Genomic DNA, 21,084 nt, shown 5'->3' on the forward strand with positions numbered 1-21,084 from the left:
CTCCAATGCTTGTAAGGACAAAGAAGAGCTTAGTTGAGCCCGACACTCTTGAACGACTAAGCACGGGTGTAGGCTTCCTGGAAGCTTGTGGGCGCTACCGTTGACAGTTATCTGTTCTTCCGCTACCATCCCTTTTACACAATCCGACCATAATTATGCAATTATCTGCCTGACCCTATTCCCCGACTATTTCGAGTTGGCTCATTGGCAGATGAGATATTGTTGTTTGGATGCTAATTTTAAGGACGGCATCTACTCGTCCTGACAATGAGGTGTTCGGGCTATGGAGCTTCCATACCCTATTCCTCATCCGCTGCTTGTTCGGGGTTGTTTATTCAATATATTCACAACTGGCCCCAACTAGGGGCTGTGCACTATCCACAACCTGTGACCCGTCCGGTAGCTTGCAGCTCAGCTCTCACGGGTATCTCACTCCCGCGAACCGGAGGTCCTAAACTGAACTTTTCCGAAATTTTGTGTGGGAGGTACCCGTAGGAGTGGACCGATTGAGTCCATATTGGAACCTTATCTAAGTCTGGTAGAAAGTTCACGATGTGCAAAGTATGGACCAAATCGGTTAATCCCTTCAAGAGTTATCGTGCGCACAAATTTTCCGAACATTTTCGAACTTTTGTGGGGGAGGTACTGGAAGGAGTAGACCGATATAACCCATTTTCGAACTTAAACTAAGTTTGGACAAAATATTGCGAAAGCCAAATGTTGGACCGAATCGGTTGATCCGTTCGAGAGTTATCGTGCGCTCCAGCCAGCCAGACAGACGGACGGGCATTGCTAAATCGACTCAAAATTCTCTGAAACGGATTTCGCCCACACATACTTGGGGTCTAAAACCATTATTTCGATGAGGCACATTTTGCCCATATGAAAGTGTATATACCCTCGTTAGCATAAATGCTGAGGGCATAAACACGTGGACCGAATTTAACCTAATTTGGAAAAAGATATTGGACTTTGCGAAGATTGGGCCAAATCGGTTACATCGTTCGAGAAGTATTGTGTACTCCAGCCAGCCAGGCAAACGGACGGACATGACTTAATCGATTTCAATATATGGGATCTAAAACCATTATTTCTATAATACACATTTAGATCTTGTCAAAGAGTATATACCCTCTTTAGCCATAAGGCTGAGGGTATAAAAAAGAAATGTAATAAAGATGAAAAAGTAATTATTTTTTAATTATCCAACATTCTAAATCATTGGAATACACGTTGTATGCTAATTCTATTTGAATTACCATTTAAATTAGTATGCAGCAACAGATGTTTGCCACACGTACATATGCGCATACATTACCTTGCTCCACAACCAAAGAAAAAAAAACATATTTTAAAATATTTTATATATTTTTTATTACATTTTATTTGTTTTACATAGTAAAATTTAACCGCGATAAATTTTATTTTTTATGTTTTCATACATTTATTTACAAGAAGAAAAAGAAAAACATTAGCGTGAATTTAATATTTACAAAGCTGTTAAGTCGACACTTTAGACGAGGGGGGAGGGATCCAAAGAGAAGAAGGCATACTATACTTTACAACACACGATTGCTACTTAACTCTATCTCTCTGTTTCTCTGTAGCTCTCCTCTGGGTTTAAATGTTTTTAACAATTAATGTCGTTGAACTTAACAAAAGTGGTGAACATTATATACATAATGGAGCGGGGGGTTTTTCACTTTTCACTTTGTTATTACAACGAAAAAACAGCATGAAAAAAGTAAACCTCAGCTCAGTTTAGAAGAATGAAGGCGTTGTGCTATGTCCTAGGCAGAGAAAAAAACAGCGAAAAAGAAAAATTCAATACATTTAACGGTCGCTTGGAACGGAAACGGAAACGATAACTCAGGCGGGGTGGGCGAATATCATTTAATAGCCATAGTGAACACCATGACCGGCAACGGATGTATGCACCAAAGCTGGAGCAGCAACGGCAGCCCTGTAGTAGAAGAACACCAAACGGAATTAAGTAAATAAAACATAGTTAGTTTTAGTTTAGTTAGTTTAGAGTTAAACAAAGTACAAACTTGAATAGAATGGAGAGAAACTTACTTCACCAAAGCTGGTGCAGCATAATGGGCAGCATAGGCTGGTGCAGCATAACCATGACCGGCTAAAATGGGACCATGGGCTGGAATTTGAACAAAAGAAGTAGAAGAAAAAAGTTTTTAATAAAAGTAAGTAAATAAAACTTAGTTATCAGGGGGAAATATCAGGGGAGAAAATGTTGCCATGGAAGAGCTTATTTTCAACACATTAAGTTTGTGGAATTAAGGTAAAATTGTTTTAACATTCATTTAGTTGAAATTTATTCACTTTTCTAATTTAAACATACAATGTAGAATATTAAAAAGCCTTTAAATCGTTTTGTTTTATTCATGATGGCGTATACGTGTTATTAATGCATAGAACACCATTACGTATAAGTGCTATAAATCCATTAGCTTGGGTAATATAGCGTATACGCAGCACATGGTTGATGGTGTGCTTATTTAAGCTCCTTCTTTATTTTTTTTTTTTTTTTTTTTTGCTATTTTCATACATGTCACACATTGTATTGTAATTGGCAATTGCTTTTCGATAAATTATCAATTGTTTTGACAAATGATTGACACTTGTTTAAAATCAGGCTGGCGGCATTTTGGATGATTGACTATTGTATATTAAACTTTATTAAAATAATAGCAAAATTGAAACGCACTAAAAACTGGCAATGAAGCTTGTCTGGAAAGTTGTTGGAAAAAGTTGTGTCAAATATCAACCAAACAAGATGTCTAGAATAGAAGTAGTTTAAAATTGCTTATCATATTCAGTATATTAAAAAATATTACATCAGAGAGAGGGCGAGAGAGATTAAACGAAATGTCAATTGCTACAGATTTCATAACAAATCCTAATTGAGCTAATTAATTATTATACCCACAGCCTTTAGGCTAGAATATATCATATACCCTATACATGAAAGATTTTTGGTACATAGATTGGGAAAAAAATCCAATTCTTAAATCTGTTCGAGATACTAATTTTGGTTGTTGCGCGCAAAAGTTATGGCGGTTTCAATTCTGATAAAAAGAAAAAAATCTTTAAAAGACTCTAATCATGATATTGAGAAACTCTCTTTATTAGGGGCTCCCTACATACTATATGTTTACTGAGGTGCCATAACTTTAGTGAAAAAGTTGTAAATTTTCGCGGAAATTAGGAAAGCATTCAAAACAATTGGTAGTTTACAACTTGTTCTAATAAAATTCAAGCTGTTTATGCATTGAAAAATATATAAAAATATGTACGTAATCTAAACATCGCGAAGATTCAAATGAAACCAAAACTATAAAAATCCGTTTAGCGGTTTGCATATTATAGCAAAAAACAAAAAATATATTGAGGAAATTTATAAAATTTTTGTAAGAGAAAATATTTATTAAAATTTATTTTGTGAGTTAGTTGAACAAAATGTAAGAAAACTAGGTCGGATTTTTTCTTCTATTTTAGTTAAATTTCACGCAATAAATCACATTTTTTATTCTAATCAGTTCTCGAGAACACGCTAACATCTAGCAAAAGATATGGATATCTTTCAAATAAATGTTGGGTTCCTTTAAATGGGGTATAATCTTGCCTTGCACGCAGAAGGTCGGGGGTTCGATTCCCCGAACGGGTAATGTTCATTTTGAAATGCGTATAAATTGCAAAATCCTCAAAATCACTTGATGCGCATGCGGTTTACCAATACAGCGAATTCTTCTCTTTTAATTTGTACACATTTGCCAGGATTTACTTTGGCCGCTAAGATGTAGCATCGTCTGCAGTTTAGTGTGCATCAAACTGTAGAACGCTTATATTTTGCACAAAGTGCATACACTTTTTATGCGCATCCGATTTCACTATCAACCGTGAAAAAATACATCGATCTAAACATATTTCAATAAAATCCATCAAGAACCGTGGATGTAGCATCACACAGTATTTTTGGGTAAATCGGATACAGCTCCCATGCCACTAAATTTTTCAAACCGCTGTTTTCGCACAAACGCGAGTGATGATTCACTTTCATCATTAAAATGGAAACGATCGACATAAAACGCGTACTAGTCAGCGATATTTTGAAAAACATTTTTCGCAAATTTTTCAATTTTTGCAGTAGCCATTTCCGCCGTTCTAGTAGATGGATTTTTACGATCTGTGATTCATATGATCCGGATCGTCGTATTGTAAATACTGTACACCAAAAATAGGTTTTTTAGAAAAAATATCGCACTAAATTTTGGCCTTTGGCAGTAGATTACTCTGCTGCTGTCTGGGCTACATACTCAATATACATATCAGATTATGCGAAATTGCGAGTTCTTTAATCCTATAATTGGTTTTTTGAAATATCCGAATGCGCGTCCCAGTTACATAAAAAATACAAAAACACCTGAAATCCGGCTTCAAAATGTCAGCATCCATAAAAGGTGGATGCAGTGGAAATTTTGGAAAGTGATAATTAATCTTCATTTTGTATTCTCCTACTGTTACTTTGGACAGATGTCCGCCATTTGAATGGTTTAATCAGAAATCTAATAGCAATGTAAAAAACCTGTTTAGCTTCAACGTGTTTTTACCTATTTTTTTCCTTTACCACGTAAATTAAAATTTTTTGCTAAATTTTTGAGATTTGAACAAAAACATCTAAACTAATCCAGCAATAGTCATAGTTACTGGTAAACTGCAATAGTTCGCGTATTATAATAGTGCAAACCTTGGCTTCATGGAAACTAAAAAATTTTGACTTTTCCTCATATACCGTGTTTGGTGCAGTAATTACGTCAAATCGTCCCGATAACATATCAGGACAATGGCAAAACATTGCCCACTGCATGCAAACAGAGACCTCCACCAAGGAAACCATGGTATGACAAGGACTGCCGTGATACTACCGAAGAGAAAAATGCGGTATATTGGGCTACTTTACAATCAGTAGAAACGCGTAGCGCACGAGAGAGGTATCGGGAAAAAAGGAGATAGGAGAAACCGTTTTTCCGCAAGAAAAAAGGAGAGATGGAAAAGCGGGAGTGTGAACAAATCAAGATGTGCAGGAGACAGAGTGAAGTCCGAAAATTCTGCCAAAGCGTGAAACATCAAACTGATGGAATTGGTAACTGATACAGATAGTGTGCTAAAGATATGGAAAGATTTTTTTAAACTGTTGGTATCCAATAGGAACAAAATCGACGAAGATACCACAGATCCAGAAGATGGTATTGGATGTATATCCCCCGGTCAAGATTAGGTAAAGACAGCAATAAAACGGCTGAAGAATAATAAGGCAGCAGGAGCTGATGGCCTAACAGCGTAGCGTCAGCATCAGCTAGTTAGCTTCATCTGGCAGGAAAAACCCGTACCCGACGAATGTAACGGTTTGAAAATTAATTTGCTAGACAATTGCGGTTGTGTCCTTCACCTTTGCGTACTTATTTGAAGCCTAAAGACCTCTACAAAACTACTGAAAGGAAGTTTTATAAATAAAAAATATATTTTAACAAGTAAAACAGTATCAGTCGGCTTTTCCGACAGAGATATACCCTCAGCCTGTGTGATTTGAAACTCCAATATATTGACAATATCGAATCTACTCAATACGGATTTTGTAGGCCTTTTTGAAACTTGCCGACAAAAATATATTTGGTTTGAAGCTCAAATGTGTTGCGGAGGATGCATTTGAAGGAATGGACCGAAATAGTCCATTTTGGAGGTGTTTCTTATTTTGGGATTCATTCCTTTTGATAACATAGAGGTTAGAGGGACTTGCCCACGAAAAACATAAAATCGCCTAAACAGGACCACAAAGAATAGCATTGGTATAATTTTCCAAAAGTCCTTCAAACAGATCCTAAACTCTACCCTAAGGAGATGACCGATTTCTGAAGTAAAACACATTTGGACAAAATATTAGGAGATCCAAGGTTTGGACGGTTGCTCCGTACAGCAGATACAGCGCGTACTATTTTAGTGACATATTTTAACTTTTGGAGGTGGGGGGAGGTAACGAAAAGTGCGCACCGATAGTGCCAATCTTCAAACTTAAACTTAGTTTGAACTAAATATTATGAAGCCATTTGGACGGAATCGGCTGATCCGTTCTAGAGTGCCGTAGGGATTTTTACAGCTTTCGGGCTATTTTCTCGGGAAGTATGGACTTGCCCCTGAAAAAAACTTGCACCGTCGTCATGGGGGCAACTTGCATTCGCTACAACAAAGATAAAACCGATTCGAAAGTAGGCCTTAAACTGAATTTTTCCGAAATTTTGTGTGGGAGGTACCTGAAAAAGTTGACATATATAGTCCATATTTACCTTCGGACTTAAACTAAGTTCAGACAAAATATTACGATGGCTAAATTTTAGACCAAAACGGCAGATCCGTTCGAGAGTTATCGTGCGCACAAATTGTGTCATAGGGGATGTCTACAACTTTCTGGCTATTTACTCATGAAGTATGGACTTGCCCGTTATAATACTTGTACCTTTGTACTGTTGCTACGACAAAAATCAAAACGATCCGAGAGCAGGTCCTAAACTGAACTGTTCCGGATTTTTGTGTGGGAGGTACCCGAAGGAGTGGACCGTTAGAGTCCATATTAGAACCTGCCTGGTAGAAATTTCACGATGTGCAAAGTATGGACCAAATCGGTTGTTCCCTTCTAGAGCTATCGTGCGCACAAATTTTCCGAACATTTTCCAACTTTTTGTGGTGGTGGTACTTGAAGGAGTTTACCGATATGGCCCATCTTTGAAGTTAAACTAAGTTTGGACAAAATATTATGAAGGCCAAATTTTGGACCAAATCGGTTCATCCGTTCGAGAGTTATCGTGCGCACCAGCCAGCCAAACAGACAGACGGAGGGACATTGCTAAATCGACTCAAAATTGTCTGAAACGGATTTCGTCCAAACACACTTGGGGTCTAAACGCCTTATTTCGATGAGGCACATTTTGCCCGTATGAAAGTGTATATACCCTCGTTAGCATAAATGCTGAGGGTATAATGAATTTCGGAGAGGGAATTGAGTACCTGCCAGAAGTCCCGACCATGTCCACTTTTTAAATATGTCATATCTCGAAAAACGAACGAACCATGTTTTATGAAATTTTCTGGAATATGCCGTGGTTGTAAAAATTTACGTAAAACTCTATTTCAGGAAAACTACACGTTTTAGAGAAAACAGTTATTCAAAAAACAAAATGCGTAAGAAGTCTCAGAATTATCATTTTCATAAAAAATTTTAAGTTTTCTCCCAAAAAAAATGTTTACGCTAAGAATGTATGTTATGTGAAGACTAACATTGATATAACTGTTTCCAGCTGCTCTTACGCTAAACTTAGGTTCACGTTTTAAAATTGAAAATGTGTGAATGGGTATTCGATTTATGTAGCTCTTTTTGTGTATTATTTATTTATGTAAAAGCGGATAACAAGATAAATTTAAATAAATTTTTATTATTTTCGAAATAATTCACCTTTTTTCGAAATAATTTGCCCCTTGGACCAAAAATGACTTATCTCTAATTTTATACAATTCCGACAATAAATGTCATTAATAGAAGTTTAAATCATCTTGTCGCATAGTACATATCGCATATGTATGTCATTTTTATTCGGTAATTGGTATGAGGTGACAATGGCAACGGTCATATCACGCTGATATGAGTACGGTCTTCTTTGATCCTTTTTTTTTGAGGTTTTCCTGGCATTTTCATGAAATCTAAAAATAACTGACCACTCAAAAATATATGACAGTAAAATTACCATACTACAAGAAACTTAAGTACAATATTTAAATCATAATCTGAGGAAATTTATAAATAAACACAACTTTAGAATAACAATACACTTGAATTCAATCTTCAGTCCTACGCTACTATTTAAATTGTGCTCTCAAGTGTTGCTTATTGACGAAGGATCATTTTGAAGAAAATGTTTTCTTGTGGAAAAGAAAAACGTCCAAGAGTACATATTGTTACATTCTCTGTGTTTTGTCAAACAGGGTGGGACAAGAGGGTGGGTGTGTGATGATGTATTTGCATTGTTTACAAACATCTGCATGTGGCGTTACTGTGATTGATTGGGTTTTATTGTTGTGATTGATATGCAGATGTGGTCGTTGTAAAAATATTTGTGAATTCACACACACTTCAGAACACCAGACTTGAGAGAGTAGAAAAACGGCTATAAGTGAAGAGATAAAAATAAATAAAGGTTTATTGCTGTTGGATACAGTTAGAAAAAGATAGGAAAGAAGTAGTGGACAGCACAGTAACACAATGTTATGGTATGCACACCCGCCTTGCACGCTAAAGGTCGTGGGTACGATTCCTCGGCCAGGCAACATTAAAAATTTCAACGGTGGCAAAATACCCCTCAGCAATGTTGGCGACATTTCCTGAGTATTTTAGCCATGTAAAACTTCTCCACAAGTGGTGTCTTAGGACACCCCGTTCGGACTCAGCAATAAACAGTAGGTTCCTTATCATTAAGCTAATATGAATCGGGGTGCACTCATTGATATGAGAGAAGTCTCTCTTGTCCCGTATGGGATGTTTGTGGAACAATTATTATTATTATGGTTCGACTTATAAATAAAATCTTTGGGTACACAAGGAGAAATTGTGGTGCACTGTAATAAATTTGTGTCATATTTAAGCATAGCTGCAATATGCTCTCTAAAAGTGTTGCCTGTGACCTTTCGTATAGGAGCCACATTGGAAACAAGTAAAATAGGGCTATAGTCGGACGGGGCTGACCGTGTGATCCTCTACACCACGTCCCCTGGGCACTAGTTTTCCGCGGAATTTACCTATATGATTGCGAAGTCTCCCTTGTTCCTTCGGGGAAATTGTGGGAATATATGTATGTATGTACGATTGCGACACGTTAAATATTATTTTCATTATTTCGTAATGAACAGATAATACACATAAATATTTCTTCAAATAATTTAAAAAATAATTAAAAACAAATAAAAAGTCGTTATGTTCGACCAGGCCGAACTTTTTATATCCTCCACCATAAAATAGTCTTAATTAAAATGGAATAATTAGGGTCCTTTCACAATTTTAGGTGGAACAACTTTTCGACAATGGATAGATTCCTACTGCCTCCTACTATTTCTTAAATTACACTATGAACACAAATGTTGGGGCAGAGATAATTCCTTTCGGAGATGAAAGCCCTTGGTGTGTGTATATTAAAAACCCCGAAGGACAGATGCGCCGTGAGTCGAACTTCCCCGTTATGGCGTGATGAATTTTTTGCAAGAGACCCTGTAAGCCAACATGAATTAGCATTATATCTTTGTTTGTTGTTTTTGTAGAGCACTTAAGCAACAGTGAACAAAAATATAACGCTAATGCATGATGGCCCACAGGGTCTCTAACAAAAATTTCATCACGCCATAACGCGGAAGTTCGACTCACGGCAGATCTGTCCTTCGGGGTTCATAATATACTCACCAAGGCCTTTCTTCCCCAAGAGGAATTTTCCGTGCCCCAGACTTTCACCTCCATTTTGTTGCAAAGTTTTATCTAATCTAATCTAAAAAAATGTGTTCAGCTAGGTGAAAGGTACCACCTACGGGGCTATATCAAAGAGTCAACCTATCTTTAAATTTTTTGGCGGAAAAGTTTTATAGCTGCAGGGAACTTCAAGAGTCAAATTGAGTGTAGTTTCATCAAAATAATGTAGATCCTCAAAAAAGGACCCATGTTGACGATTTTTAGTGAAGAAATTTCGTGACCACTGAAAATTCCCGAAAATCGGGAGGTACAGTTATATGGACGGATATACCAAAACATGGACCTATGTATATTGACGATTATTTTTGAATAGACAAAATTGTAGCTAAAATTCTCAAAATACCGATCATTACAGCTATTTCGGTTAAAAACTGTAGCTAAAATTCTCAAAATACCGAAAATCGGGAGGTACCGTTATATGGGGGCTATACCAAAACATGGACCTATGTTGACGATGTTTCGTGGGGATGTTTCATGACGACTGAGAACCACAAATGTAAAATTGCAGAAAGTTCGGTTAAAAATTGTGGCTAAAATTCTCAAAATACCGAAAATCGGGAGGTACCGTTATATGGGGGCTATACCAAAACATGGACCTATGTTGACGATGTTTCGTTGGAGATGTTTAATGACCACTGAGAACCTCAAATGGCAAATTACAGCTAGTTCGGTTAAAAATTGTAACTAAAATGCTCAAAATACCGAAAATCGGGGGGTACCGATATATGGGGGCTATACCAAAACATGGACCTATGTTGACGATGTTTCGTGGAGATGTTTCATGACCACTAATAACGTCAAATATAAAATTGCAGATAGTTCGGTAAAAAATTGTAACTAAAATGCTCAAAATACCGAAAATCGGGAGGTACCGATATATGGGGGCTATACCAAAACATGGACCTATGTTGACGATGTTTCGTGGAGATGTTTCAGGACAACTGAGAACCTCAAATGTCAAATTGCAGATAGTTCAGTAAAAAATTGTAACTAAAATGCTCAAAATACCGAAAATCGGGGGGTACCGATATATGGGGGCTATACCAAAACATGGACCTATGTTGACGATGTTTGGTGGAGATGTTTCATGACCACTGAGAACGTCAAATGTAAAATTGCAGATAGTTCGGTAAAAAATTGTGGCTAAAATTCTCAAAATACCGAAAATCGGGAGGTACCGTTATATGAGGGCTATACCAAAACATGGACCTATGTTGACGATGTTTCGTTGGAGATGTTTTATGACCACTGAGAACCTCAAATGTCAAATTACAGCTAGTTCGGTTAAAAATTGTAACTAAAATGCTCAAAATACCGAAAATCGGGAGGTACCTATATATGGGGGGACATGGACCTATGTTGACGATGTTTCGTGGAGATGTTTCATGACCACTGACAACGGTAAAAAATTGTAACTAAAATGCTCAAAATACCGAAAATCGGGAGGTACCGATATATGGGGGCTATACCAAAACATGGACCTATGTTGACGATGTTTCGTGGAGATGTTTCATGACCACTGATAACGTCAAATATAAAATTGCAGATAGTTCGGTAAAAAATTGTAACTAAAATGCTCAAAATACCGAAAATCGGGAGGTACCGATATATGGGGGCTATACCAAAACATGGACCTATGTTGACGATGTTTGGTGGAGATGTTTCATGACCACTGAGAACCTCAAATGGCAAATTACAGCTAGTTCGGTTAAACATTTTAGCTAAAATTCTCAAAATACCGAAAATCGGGAGGTACCGTTATATGGGGGCTATACCAAAACATGGACCTATGTTGACGATGTTTCGTGGAGATGTTTCATGACCACTGAGAACGTCAAATGTAAAATTGCAGATAGTTCGGTAAAAAATTGTGGCTAAAATTCTCAAAATACCGAAAATAGGGAGGTACCGATATATGAGGGCTATACCTAAACATGGACCAGCAATACCCAGCTGACGGAACTGGGCTGCAATGTTAGTGTCAAATTCCATTTTACATTTTTATTTCAATTTTCAATGTATATTAGATATGGAATTACAAAGAAATTTTGCTTTTTGCCATATCTACATTACAGTGACTTCAAAACGTGCCCATAATTCTGATAAATTTTAATTTCAAAATCATTTTGTGCTTGAGGTTTTTTCACTGACTCACCTTATACTTAAGATTTTATCTAATCTTATGTAGAAACTCACCACGCTATGATACAGGGATATGAGGTTTAGGGATACGCAGTGAAATGCTATACTCGGTTTTTCGATCATTCGGTTTTTGTGAAAAGCTTTAAACTCGATTTTCGGTTAGTCGATTATTTGAGAGTTTTCAAAAGGTCGACTTTCGATTAATCGTTAGCCGCCGATATCCTATTATAATCGAATATAATCGACCATTTTGGTTGATGCGATAGGTTACCCGGTTTTAGCACGCCCAATAATCAACTACAACTAATAGTCGACCACAATTAATAGTCGAGTACGAATAATAATAGACTACGACTAATGGTTGACTGCGAATAATAGTTGACTCCGTCTTCCGAAAGTCGATTAAGAATAATCGATTATCCGGTTTTCGAACATTCAATAGTCGACTTCGACTTTTAGAAATTTGACGGCTAATCACCGATTAATCCATTAACCGACATCGATTTTAAGTATCCCTAATGAGGTTGTAAACAAGTCATTACCCTAATGTGCATACATATGTATGTATATTATTTAAAGCTCCTTAACAAATGATTAAAGGTAATTTGTTCGCATTATAAAGTGAACTTGTGTATTTTTTTGTTCAAAATCCAAATTTCTTAGAAAGTAATTGAGACCTTTTTCCATTGAACAACTAAAAAAGAATCAATGAAGAAGAAGAAAGAAAACAAACAGTAATTGAAACCCATTGAAATCTGCTCAAGTACAACAACATTATAAAGAGGCATAACATTTAAACATTTTAATCAATACGACCCAGGTTTGATATGACGGGGCTATTTTGCTTCACTCAGCTTTTTCTTTTCTTTGAATTATGTCGGCCAAGTTGTCAGAACAAGAGAAACCCACATAATTAACGTTAATCAAAATTAATTTGATATAAAAACTCTTTATTCCTTCCTTCCTTTTTTCCCACACAACTTTCCTGCCATAGCTCACTTCCACACACAATCAGTTAAGATTTTAATGAACTTCTAGCGATGATGAAAAACATTCATCATTGCATTCAACACGATTGGCAATATGTAGTCGATTGATTGATGACTTATCTTGGAAATTTGCAAAGAATGTGTAAACACATATACTCTAGGAGTATACATATGCATACGAGAATATGTATGTGAATACAAGCTTCATTATCAAAGAGTGAATTTGCAGAAAATGTTAAAATTGGTAGTCATTAATGCAATATGTGCTGAGCTGCTGCCAATAAAGGTTAAACGAAGAAGGACTCATTTAAATGTGTCAAATATGCCACAATACGTGAGTGGGTTTTAATTTGCCTATAGATGCGGAAGAATTGTGGGAGTGTGCGGTTATATTTTGAAATTCACCGCTGCCAGCTTAATAGCAATATAATGATGAGTTAAAGTGTCAAGTTCGGTGTGAGCGGAAATTAAAATCTATAAGAATACATCCTTTTCTTCTATAAAAAGACCTCCTGCCCTTCTATATGCAAACGTCCTGCTCTTGTATGAAAAGACGTTCTGCTCTTCTATCAGAAGACGTCCTGCCCTTCTATATGCAAACGTCCTGCTCTTATATGAAAAGACGTCCTGCTCTTCTATGAGCAGACCTCCAGCTCATATATAAGAAGTCCTCCTTCCCTTCTATAAGAAGACATCCTGTCCTTCTATATGCAAACGTCCTGCTCTTATATGAAAAGACGTCCTGCTCTTCTATCAGAAGACGTCCTGCTCTTCTATATGCAAACGACCTGCTCTTCTATGAGAAGACCATCTGGTTTTTTATAAGAAGGTCTCCTGCTCTTCGATGAGAAGACGTCCTGCTCTTCTATGAGCAGATCTCCTGCTCTTATATAAAAAGACCTCCTGCTCTTCTATATGCAAACGTCCTGCTCTTCAATGTGAAAACATCCTGTCCTTCTATAAGACGACCTTTTGCTCTTCCAGGAGAAGACATCCTGCCCTTCTATAAGATGATCTTCTGCTCTTTATATGAAGACGTCCTGCTCTTCTATAAGAAGACCTCTTCCTCTTCTATAAGGCCTCCTGGTCTTCTATAAGATGAAATTTAATTAAAAACTTGAATATTTTAGTTTTGTTTTTTTTTTCCTTTAAATGCATTCTATGCATAGTGTCCAAAAACCACTTTTCCGAACAAAATGTTAAAAAATTAGTTTTGATTATTCATATAGTGGGCTTAAGTATATATAAAATTGGAAAAATATATTTTTCAGATCAAAAAAAAAGAAGCACCGAAAGGGCTAAGTTTGGACAAAATATTACGAACGCCAAAATGTGAACCGAATCGGTTCATCCGTTCGAGATTTATCGTGCGCTCCAGCCAGCCAAACAGACAGACGGACGGACATTGCTAAGTCGACTCCAAATTGTCTGAAACACATTTCGTCCAAACACACTTGGGGTCTAAAACCATTATTTCGATGAGGTACATTTTGCCCGTATGAAAGTGTATGTATCCTTTCTAGCCTAAAAAGATGAAAACACAGTTGCTATCGGTAGATCTTTGAAAGCCAATATAAGCTATTGTATACATAGAAGATCTTGTAAAGACTTGTAGATTATAAATTACAGATAACCCGCTGAGGGTCTTCTGACTTTGAAGTTTTTTTCCCCTGGGAAATTGTATCTCTGAGTCTTTAACACTTAGATATTTAAATTCTTATAAATGTTATCAAATCAATTGGGAATATATGGAATATACAAAAATAAGTTCCTAATTAATATCAGGTATAAATCGAAATTTATGTATAACTAGCTGAACCCGGTGCGCTTTGCTGCCCCGACTACGACAAAATATAATGGAATGCATAATTATATTAACCTTTTTAATATTTTAGCGCATAAATATAGGAGATAGGAAGGCGTATATACCTTTTCAGGGTTGTTGCGGAGCTACTATGATATTTTTGTATGTTTCAGGAGGTAACACTCTTCCGTAAGCCTTCCCGCCTATAAGTTTTCCTAATGATTTAGATACATCATAATAAAATATAAATCTTAAGAAGTCTCTCAAAGATATGAGACTTAATAGCTGTAGCCTTGGTCAATTCCTTCCCAACTATAAGTACTTGTGTAAATAATGATGACTCCTACTGACTGCTAAGTCTTCAAAATTTCATTGAAATTGAACATACGTAACAAAAACATGAAATCGACCGAAAATATATATGGGAGCTATATTCCTATATTAACCGATCTCGATTTAATTTGTCAAATTTATTTTTAGACCAAATCCCGTCTCACATTCCAAATTTCATTTAAATTGAACATACATAGCGTGTTTTGTGCATAAAATACAGAAACTCAATTCAAATCTGAACCGATTGCGATATAATTTGTCCCATTTATTTCTAGAACGAATTCCGCCACGCTTTCCAAATTTCGGTGAAATTGGACATATAAAGCGTGTCCAAATCCGAACCGGTCTCGATATAATTTCGCACATTTATTTCTGGAACAAATTCCGTCAGACATCCCAAATTTCAGCGACATTGGACACATATAGCGTGTTTGATGCATCAAATACAGAAAATCGGCCGAAAATATATATAGGAGCAAAATCCATATCTGAACCGATTTCGATATAATTTGGCACATTTATGTCTAGACTAAATCCCGTTACGCATTCCAAATTTCATCGAAATTGGACATATATAGCGAGTTTGGTGTATAAAATACAGGAAATCGGCCGAAAATATATACAGGAGCTATATCCAAATCTGAACCGATTTCGATAAATTTTGGCACATTTATTTCTAGGCCAAGTTCTGTAACACATTCCAAATTTCAGCGAATTTTGACATATGTATATAGCGTGTTTGGTGCATCAAATGCGGAAAATCGGCCGAAAATATATATGGGAGCTACATCCAAATCTGAACCGATTTCGATATAACTCGGCACATTTATGTCTAGACCAAATTCCGTTACACGTTCCAAATTTCAGTGAAATTGGACATATATAGTGTGTTTGGTGCATCAAATACATGAAATCGGCAGAAAATATATATAGGAGCTATATCCAAATCTGAACCGATTTCAAAATAAATTGGCACATATATTTCTAGGTCAATATCCATCACACATTCTAAATTTCAGCAAAATTGGACATATATAGCGTGCTTGGTGCATAAAATAAGGAAATCGGCCGAAAATATATGTAGATGGGAGCTATATCCAAATCTGAACCAAACTCGACATAATTTGGCACATTTATTTCTAAAACAAATTCCGCCACACATTCCAAATTTCATTGAAATTGGACATAAATAGCATGTTTGGTGCATAAAATAAGGAAATCGGCCGAAAATATATGTATGTGGGAGCTATATCCAAATCTGAACCGATTTGAATAGAATGTAGTAAATTTATTTCTACATCAAATTCCGTCACACATACAAAATTTGGAGATTGTATCTGTAATTGTTCTAAAGATATTTGCATACAAAATCTAAATTTTTTGGAGGTACCTCCGGTTTTGATGCTATATCTCCAGATCAACGCGAAATTTCAAAAAATTATATAGCCTATTTTCATTCCATGCCATGTAGCAATGTACCCTAAACATTTCAGTAAGATCTGTTCAGCGGTTTTCGAGTCTATAAGGCACAAACAAACAAACAAACAAACAGACAAACAAATTTCAATTTTATATATATAGATAGATTTGTTTAAATAAAATTAGTATAAATTCTAAATATAATATGTAAAAAATCTAAAAATAATTCAAAAACAAAGTGCATTCTACTCTCAAACAACAAAAACAGTAAAGGTGCAAAATAAAATATTCCAAAGAAGCATATAAAGCATTATGTATGACTCATCGTCACACCATACGTTTACCTTTAACACTCAACCTACCATAACTATGTGAATTAGCATAGGCAGGAGCGGCATAATGACTAGCATAACCAAGACTAGCAGCATATCCATGACCAGCATAGGCGGGAGCGGCATAACTATGGTGGATGGCTGGGGCAGCATAGGCAGCGTGACCAATAGAGTGGCCAAGTACGGGTGCAGCGGCAGCATAACTGATACCGTGAGAATAAGCTGGAGCAGCGGCAGCATATGAAATGCCATGTGAATAAGCTGGAGCCGAATGGCCAATACTGATGGCAGCTGGAGCGGCATGGGCAACACTGATGGCAGGAGCAGCAATGGCGTGAGCTACAGGGGCGGCAGCAACTACATGACCTTAATATTTAATGTTAGAAATAACCAACATTCGAAACGAACACGACAATGATATTCAACAAATAACAATAACAACAAATGGTTAGAGATACAACAATAAACGATATAACAACAAACAATAAAGATTACATGGTAATGCAAATATGTACAAATGAAGTTATGTTTTGTGAGTTTGTGTGCATTTAAGACGACAATAGGTATGTACAGTGTTGTGCATATCAAAAACAAACAAATTAAGGATTACGCATTAATTCAAATTTTTGGATCCTTTACAATTTTGTAAATTGTGATATTTTGTATCCAGTTGTTCTTTGTTATGTGCAGAGAGCTTTCAACAAGTTGTTTCTGTACTTTGTAGTTGGGTGGGATAAAAACAATATTGGCTGATCCTTGAGAATGGGGAGTGCAAAACAAAAGCAACAACGGAATCTGTACATAACAAAGAACAACTGGACACAAAATATTACATTTTAAAAAAACTTGTAACGGATCCAAAAATTTGAATTAATGCGTAATCCTTGATTTGTTGCTTTTGATATGTGCAACACTGTACGTACGGTGCATCAGAACAATATTATGTTTGTGATAAGTGTTAAATTCTCTAATGGACAAATAAATCTTTACAATGTGACATATTTATTTATTTATGTTTATTTGCAAAACATACGGTGTTATTTATCTAAATGTTAAAGGTGCTGTTTCAATGTGAATGACTATTGTTTTGTTTTTAGTTTTAGTTTTAGGTTTTCTTTTTCTTCGTTTGTCCTCCTCCTACTCTCGCTACCACTTACCTGGTGCAGCATAACCGGCATCATTGCTAATGCTGGAACGTTGTACATGCGATTGTGAATGGGCTGTTTGTACATGACTAGAATAGTCCGATTGTGATGATTGGCCGTAATGACCCTTGACAGTGTGTTCTTGCGATTGCCCAACCGATGCATGATCAGCACTGGGTGCCGAAATGGAATAGGCAGCTGGACCACCAGGTTTGGCGTAGGCGCAAGCCAACAATGTAGCCAAAACGAATACAATCTGCAAGAGATAGAGGGGAAGAGAGAAAAAAATATACATCATAAAATGTTTGTTTTTACTCTTTGTTTTTGCCAAAGAAAAGGTCAAGTGTTTGTTGCTTTGTTTTTGAAAGAATTATTATTTTGTCTCCAACATATAGGCGGTAAAATAAAAGTTAAATTAATTGGTAGATATGTACATATGTATATAAATAACTGGAAACAAAATCGTACGAGTTTTTCAATTTAAAATTTATAAGAGTTTTATGATTTATTCTTTTAAATTTGAAAAATCTGGACCTCCCACAGAGAAATTTTGACTTCGACGTTGGCACAAATATCTCTTTTCAGGTTGGTAGCAGTGGAGTTTTTTTTCGGAACATTCTAGAAGTATACATTACACCAAAATATATACAATGTGAACTAAAACCTTAAGTCAAACATTTCATGGAGGCGCCTTAAGCGCAAATGTTTGACGTTTTTGGGGGCGTGGAATTGAGCTTTAACATAATTTAAAATGGTAAGGAAAGGACCAAAGCCGTTTTCAATATAATTCAACAAACTTATTTCTACTCCAAATTCCGTCACATATTTCATCAAAATTGGGCGAAAATATATATTGCAGCTATCTCCAAATCTTAACCGATTTCAAAGTTATATTTAGTCCGAATTCGGTGACAATTTCCAAATTGCATCAACATTTGGCAGACTTTGCGTGTTTGGTACACCAAATACCTCAGATCAGGCGAAAATATATACGGGAGCTACATATATCCAAATCTGAGACGAAATCGTTTACACTGTTTAACGTTTCTCATTTTCACCACTCAAACAGACAGACGAACCGGCAAGACCGAATTGGCTATAAATTTTACGAAAAGGATTTGCCATCGTATCGTTGTATACATTACCTCTTTAGCCATATGTATGTCTGAAGGTATACCGATATTGTTAAACAAGTAAAAAAGTTCAGTCGTTATAACCCACTAAAATCTAATAACAGTCCACGACATTGAATAATGAAAAATTACTATTATTTATAATTAGACAGTGGAATTTTATGCAACCCCTATTTTGATCCGATTCATGGAAAATTTTTGGACTGGTCATATTTTTGACTTCTTGCAATCGAAACATATGACATATGCAAAATTTATACAAGTTTGTGTGTAAAATGTTTCTGTTTATAATTCTCTTCAGACAAGTCAATAAAATAGAGAAATGTATAACCGCAGCCATACCAAAATACCGAAAATCGGAAGGTATCGTTTTATGGGGGCTATATGGAGGCCTGGACCTATACCGACAAATTTCAGGTCGAAAGTCTTATATCCCCAAGGAAGCCTAAGTACCAAATTTCAGCCATTTCGATGTTATAATGAGGCCACAACCTTTAAAATACCGAAAATCGGGAGGTACCCACAAATTTCAGGTCGACAGGTTTTCACGTCCAAAAAATTTAAGGTATTTTGAGGTTTTAGCTATGTACATCCTTGTCCCTGAAACAATATTGTTTAAAAAATCCACGGCTATTGATTGTCATTGAAAAAAATATTCTTAAAAAAATATCCACACCTGCTGATGGTCCTTGAAAAAATATAGTTTAAAATATCTACGCCTGTTGATGGTCTTTGAAAAAATATTATTTAAAATATCCATGCCTATTGGTGGTCCTTGAAAAAATATTGTTTAAAATATCCACGGCTGTTGACGGTCCTTGAAAAAATGTTTCTAAAAAAATATCCACACCTGTTGATGGTCCGTGAAAAAATATTCTTAAAAAAATATCCACGCCTGTTGATGGTCCTTGAAAAAATATTGTTTAAAATATCCACGGCTGTTGACGGTCCTTGAAAAAATATTCTTTGATTGTCCTTGAAAAAAATCTTCTTAAAAAATATCCACGCCTGTTGATGGTCCTTATAAAAATATTATTTAAAATATTCACGCCTGTTGATGGTCCTTATAAAAATATTATTTAAAATATTCACGGCTGTTGATGGTCCTTGAAAAATATTCTTTAAAATATCCACGGCTGTTGATGGTCCTTGAAAAATATTCTTTAAAATATCCACGCCTGTTGATGGTCCTTGAAAAAATATTGTTTAAAATATCCACGGCTGTTGACGGTCCTTGAAAAAAATATTCTTTGATGGTCCTTGAAAAAATCTTCTTAAAAAATATCCACGTCTGTTGGTGGTCCTCGAAAAAATATTGTTTAAAATATCCACGGCTGTTGACTGTCCTTGAAAAAATATTCTTTGATGGTCCATGAAAAAATATTTTTAAAAAAAATATCCACGCCTGTTGATGGCCCATGAAAAAATATTCTTAAAAAAATATCCACGCCTGTTGACGGTCCTTGAAAAAATATTGTTTAAAATATCCACGCCTGTTGATGGTCCTTGAAAAAATATTGTTCAAAATATCCACGCCTGTTGATGGTCCTTGAAAAAATAGTGTTTAAAATATCCACGCCTGTTGACGGTCCTTGAAAAAATATTGTTTAAAATATGCACGCCTGTTGATGGTCCTTGAAAAAATATTGTTTAAAATATCCACGCCTGTTGATGGTCCTTGAAAAAATATTGTTTAAAATATGCACGCCTGTTGATGGTCCTTGAACAAATATTGTTTAAAATATCCACGCCTGTTGATGGTCCTTGAAAAAATTTTGTTTAAAAAAATATCCACGCCTGTTGTGGTCCTTGAAAAAGTTTTGTTTAAAAAATATCCACGCCTGTTGTTGTCCTTGAAAATATATTGTTTAAAAAATATCCACGCCTGTTGATGGTCCTTGAAAAAATATTTTTAAAAAATATGCACGCCTGTTGGTGGTCCTTGAAAAAATATTGTTTAAAATATCCACGGCTGTTGACGGTCCTTGAAAAAATATTGTTTAAAATATCCACGCCTGTTGATGGTCCTTGAACAAATATTGTTTAGAATATCCACGCCTGTTGACGGTCCTTGAAAAAATATTGTTTAAAATATCCACGCCTGTTGATGGTCCTTGAAAAAATATTGTTTAAAATATCCACGCCTGTTGATGGTCCTTGAAAAAATATTGTTTAAAATATCCACGCCTGTTGATGGTCCTTGAAAAAAT

General features: G+C 35.9%; 1 protein-coding gene across 3 annotated transcripts in view; it reads right to left on the reverse strand.

The window, feature by feature from the left end:
• Positions 1–1,349: 1,349 nt before the first annotated feature.
• LOC141399046 (uncharacterized) overlaps positions 1,350–21,084 on the reverse strand; it is a 116,747-nt gene continuing 97,012 nt past the window's right edge. For 2 of the 3 annotated variants that reach the window (XM_073977031.1, XM_073977029.1), the window contains exons 2-5: positions 17,754–17,997; positions 16,627–16,962; positions 2,077–2,155; positions 1,350–1,963 (exon numbers count right to left, since the gene is read on the reverse strand). In XM_073977031.1, the coding sequence (XP_073833132.1) occupies positions 1,894–1,963; positions 2,077–2,155; positions 16,627–16,962; positions 17,754–17,997 (729 nt within the window). In that variant the 3' untranslated portion in view covers positions 1,350–1,893. The remainder of the gene's footprint in view (positions 1,964–2,076; positions 2,156–16,626; positions 16,963–17,753; positions 17,998–21,084) is intronic. The other variant, XM_073977030.1, reaches the window with a different exon arrangement.

The sequence above is a fragment of the Musca autumnalis genome, unplaced genomic scaffold (genome assembly GCF_047663935.1).
Source record: "Musca autumnalis isolate F117 unplaced genomic scaffold, ASM4766393v1 scaffold_3, whole genome shotgun sequence".
Taxonomy (NCBI): Eukaryota; Metazoa; Arthropoda; class Insecta; order Diptera; family Muscidae; genus Musca; species Musca autumnalis.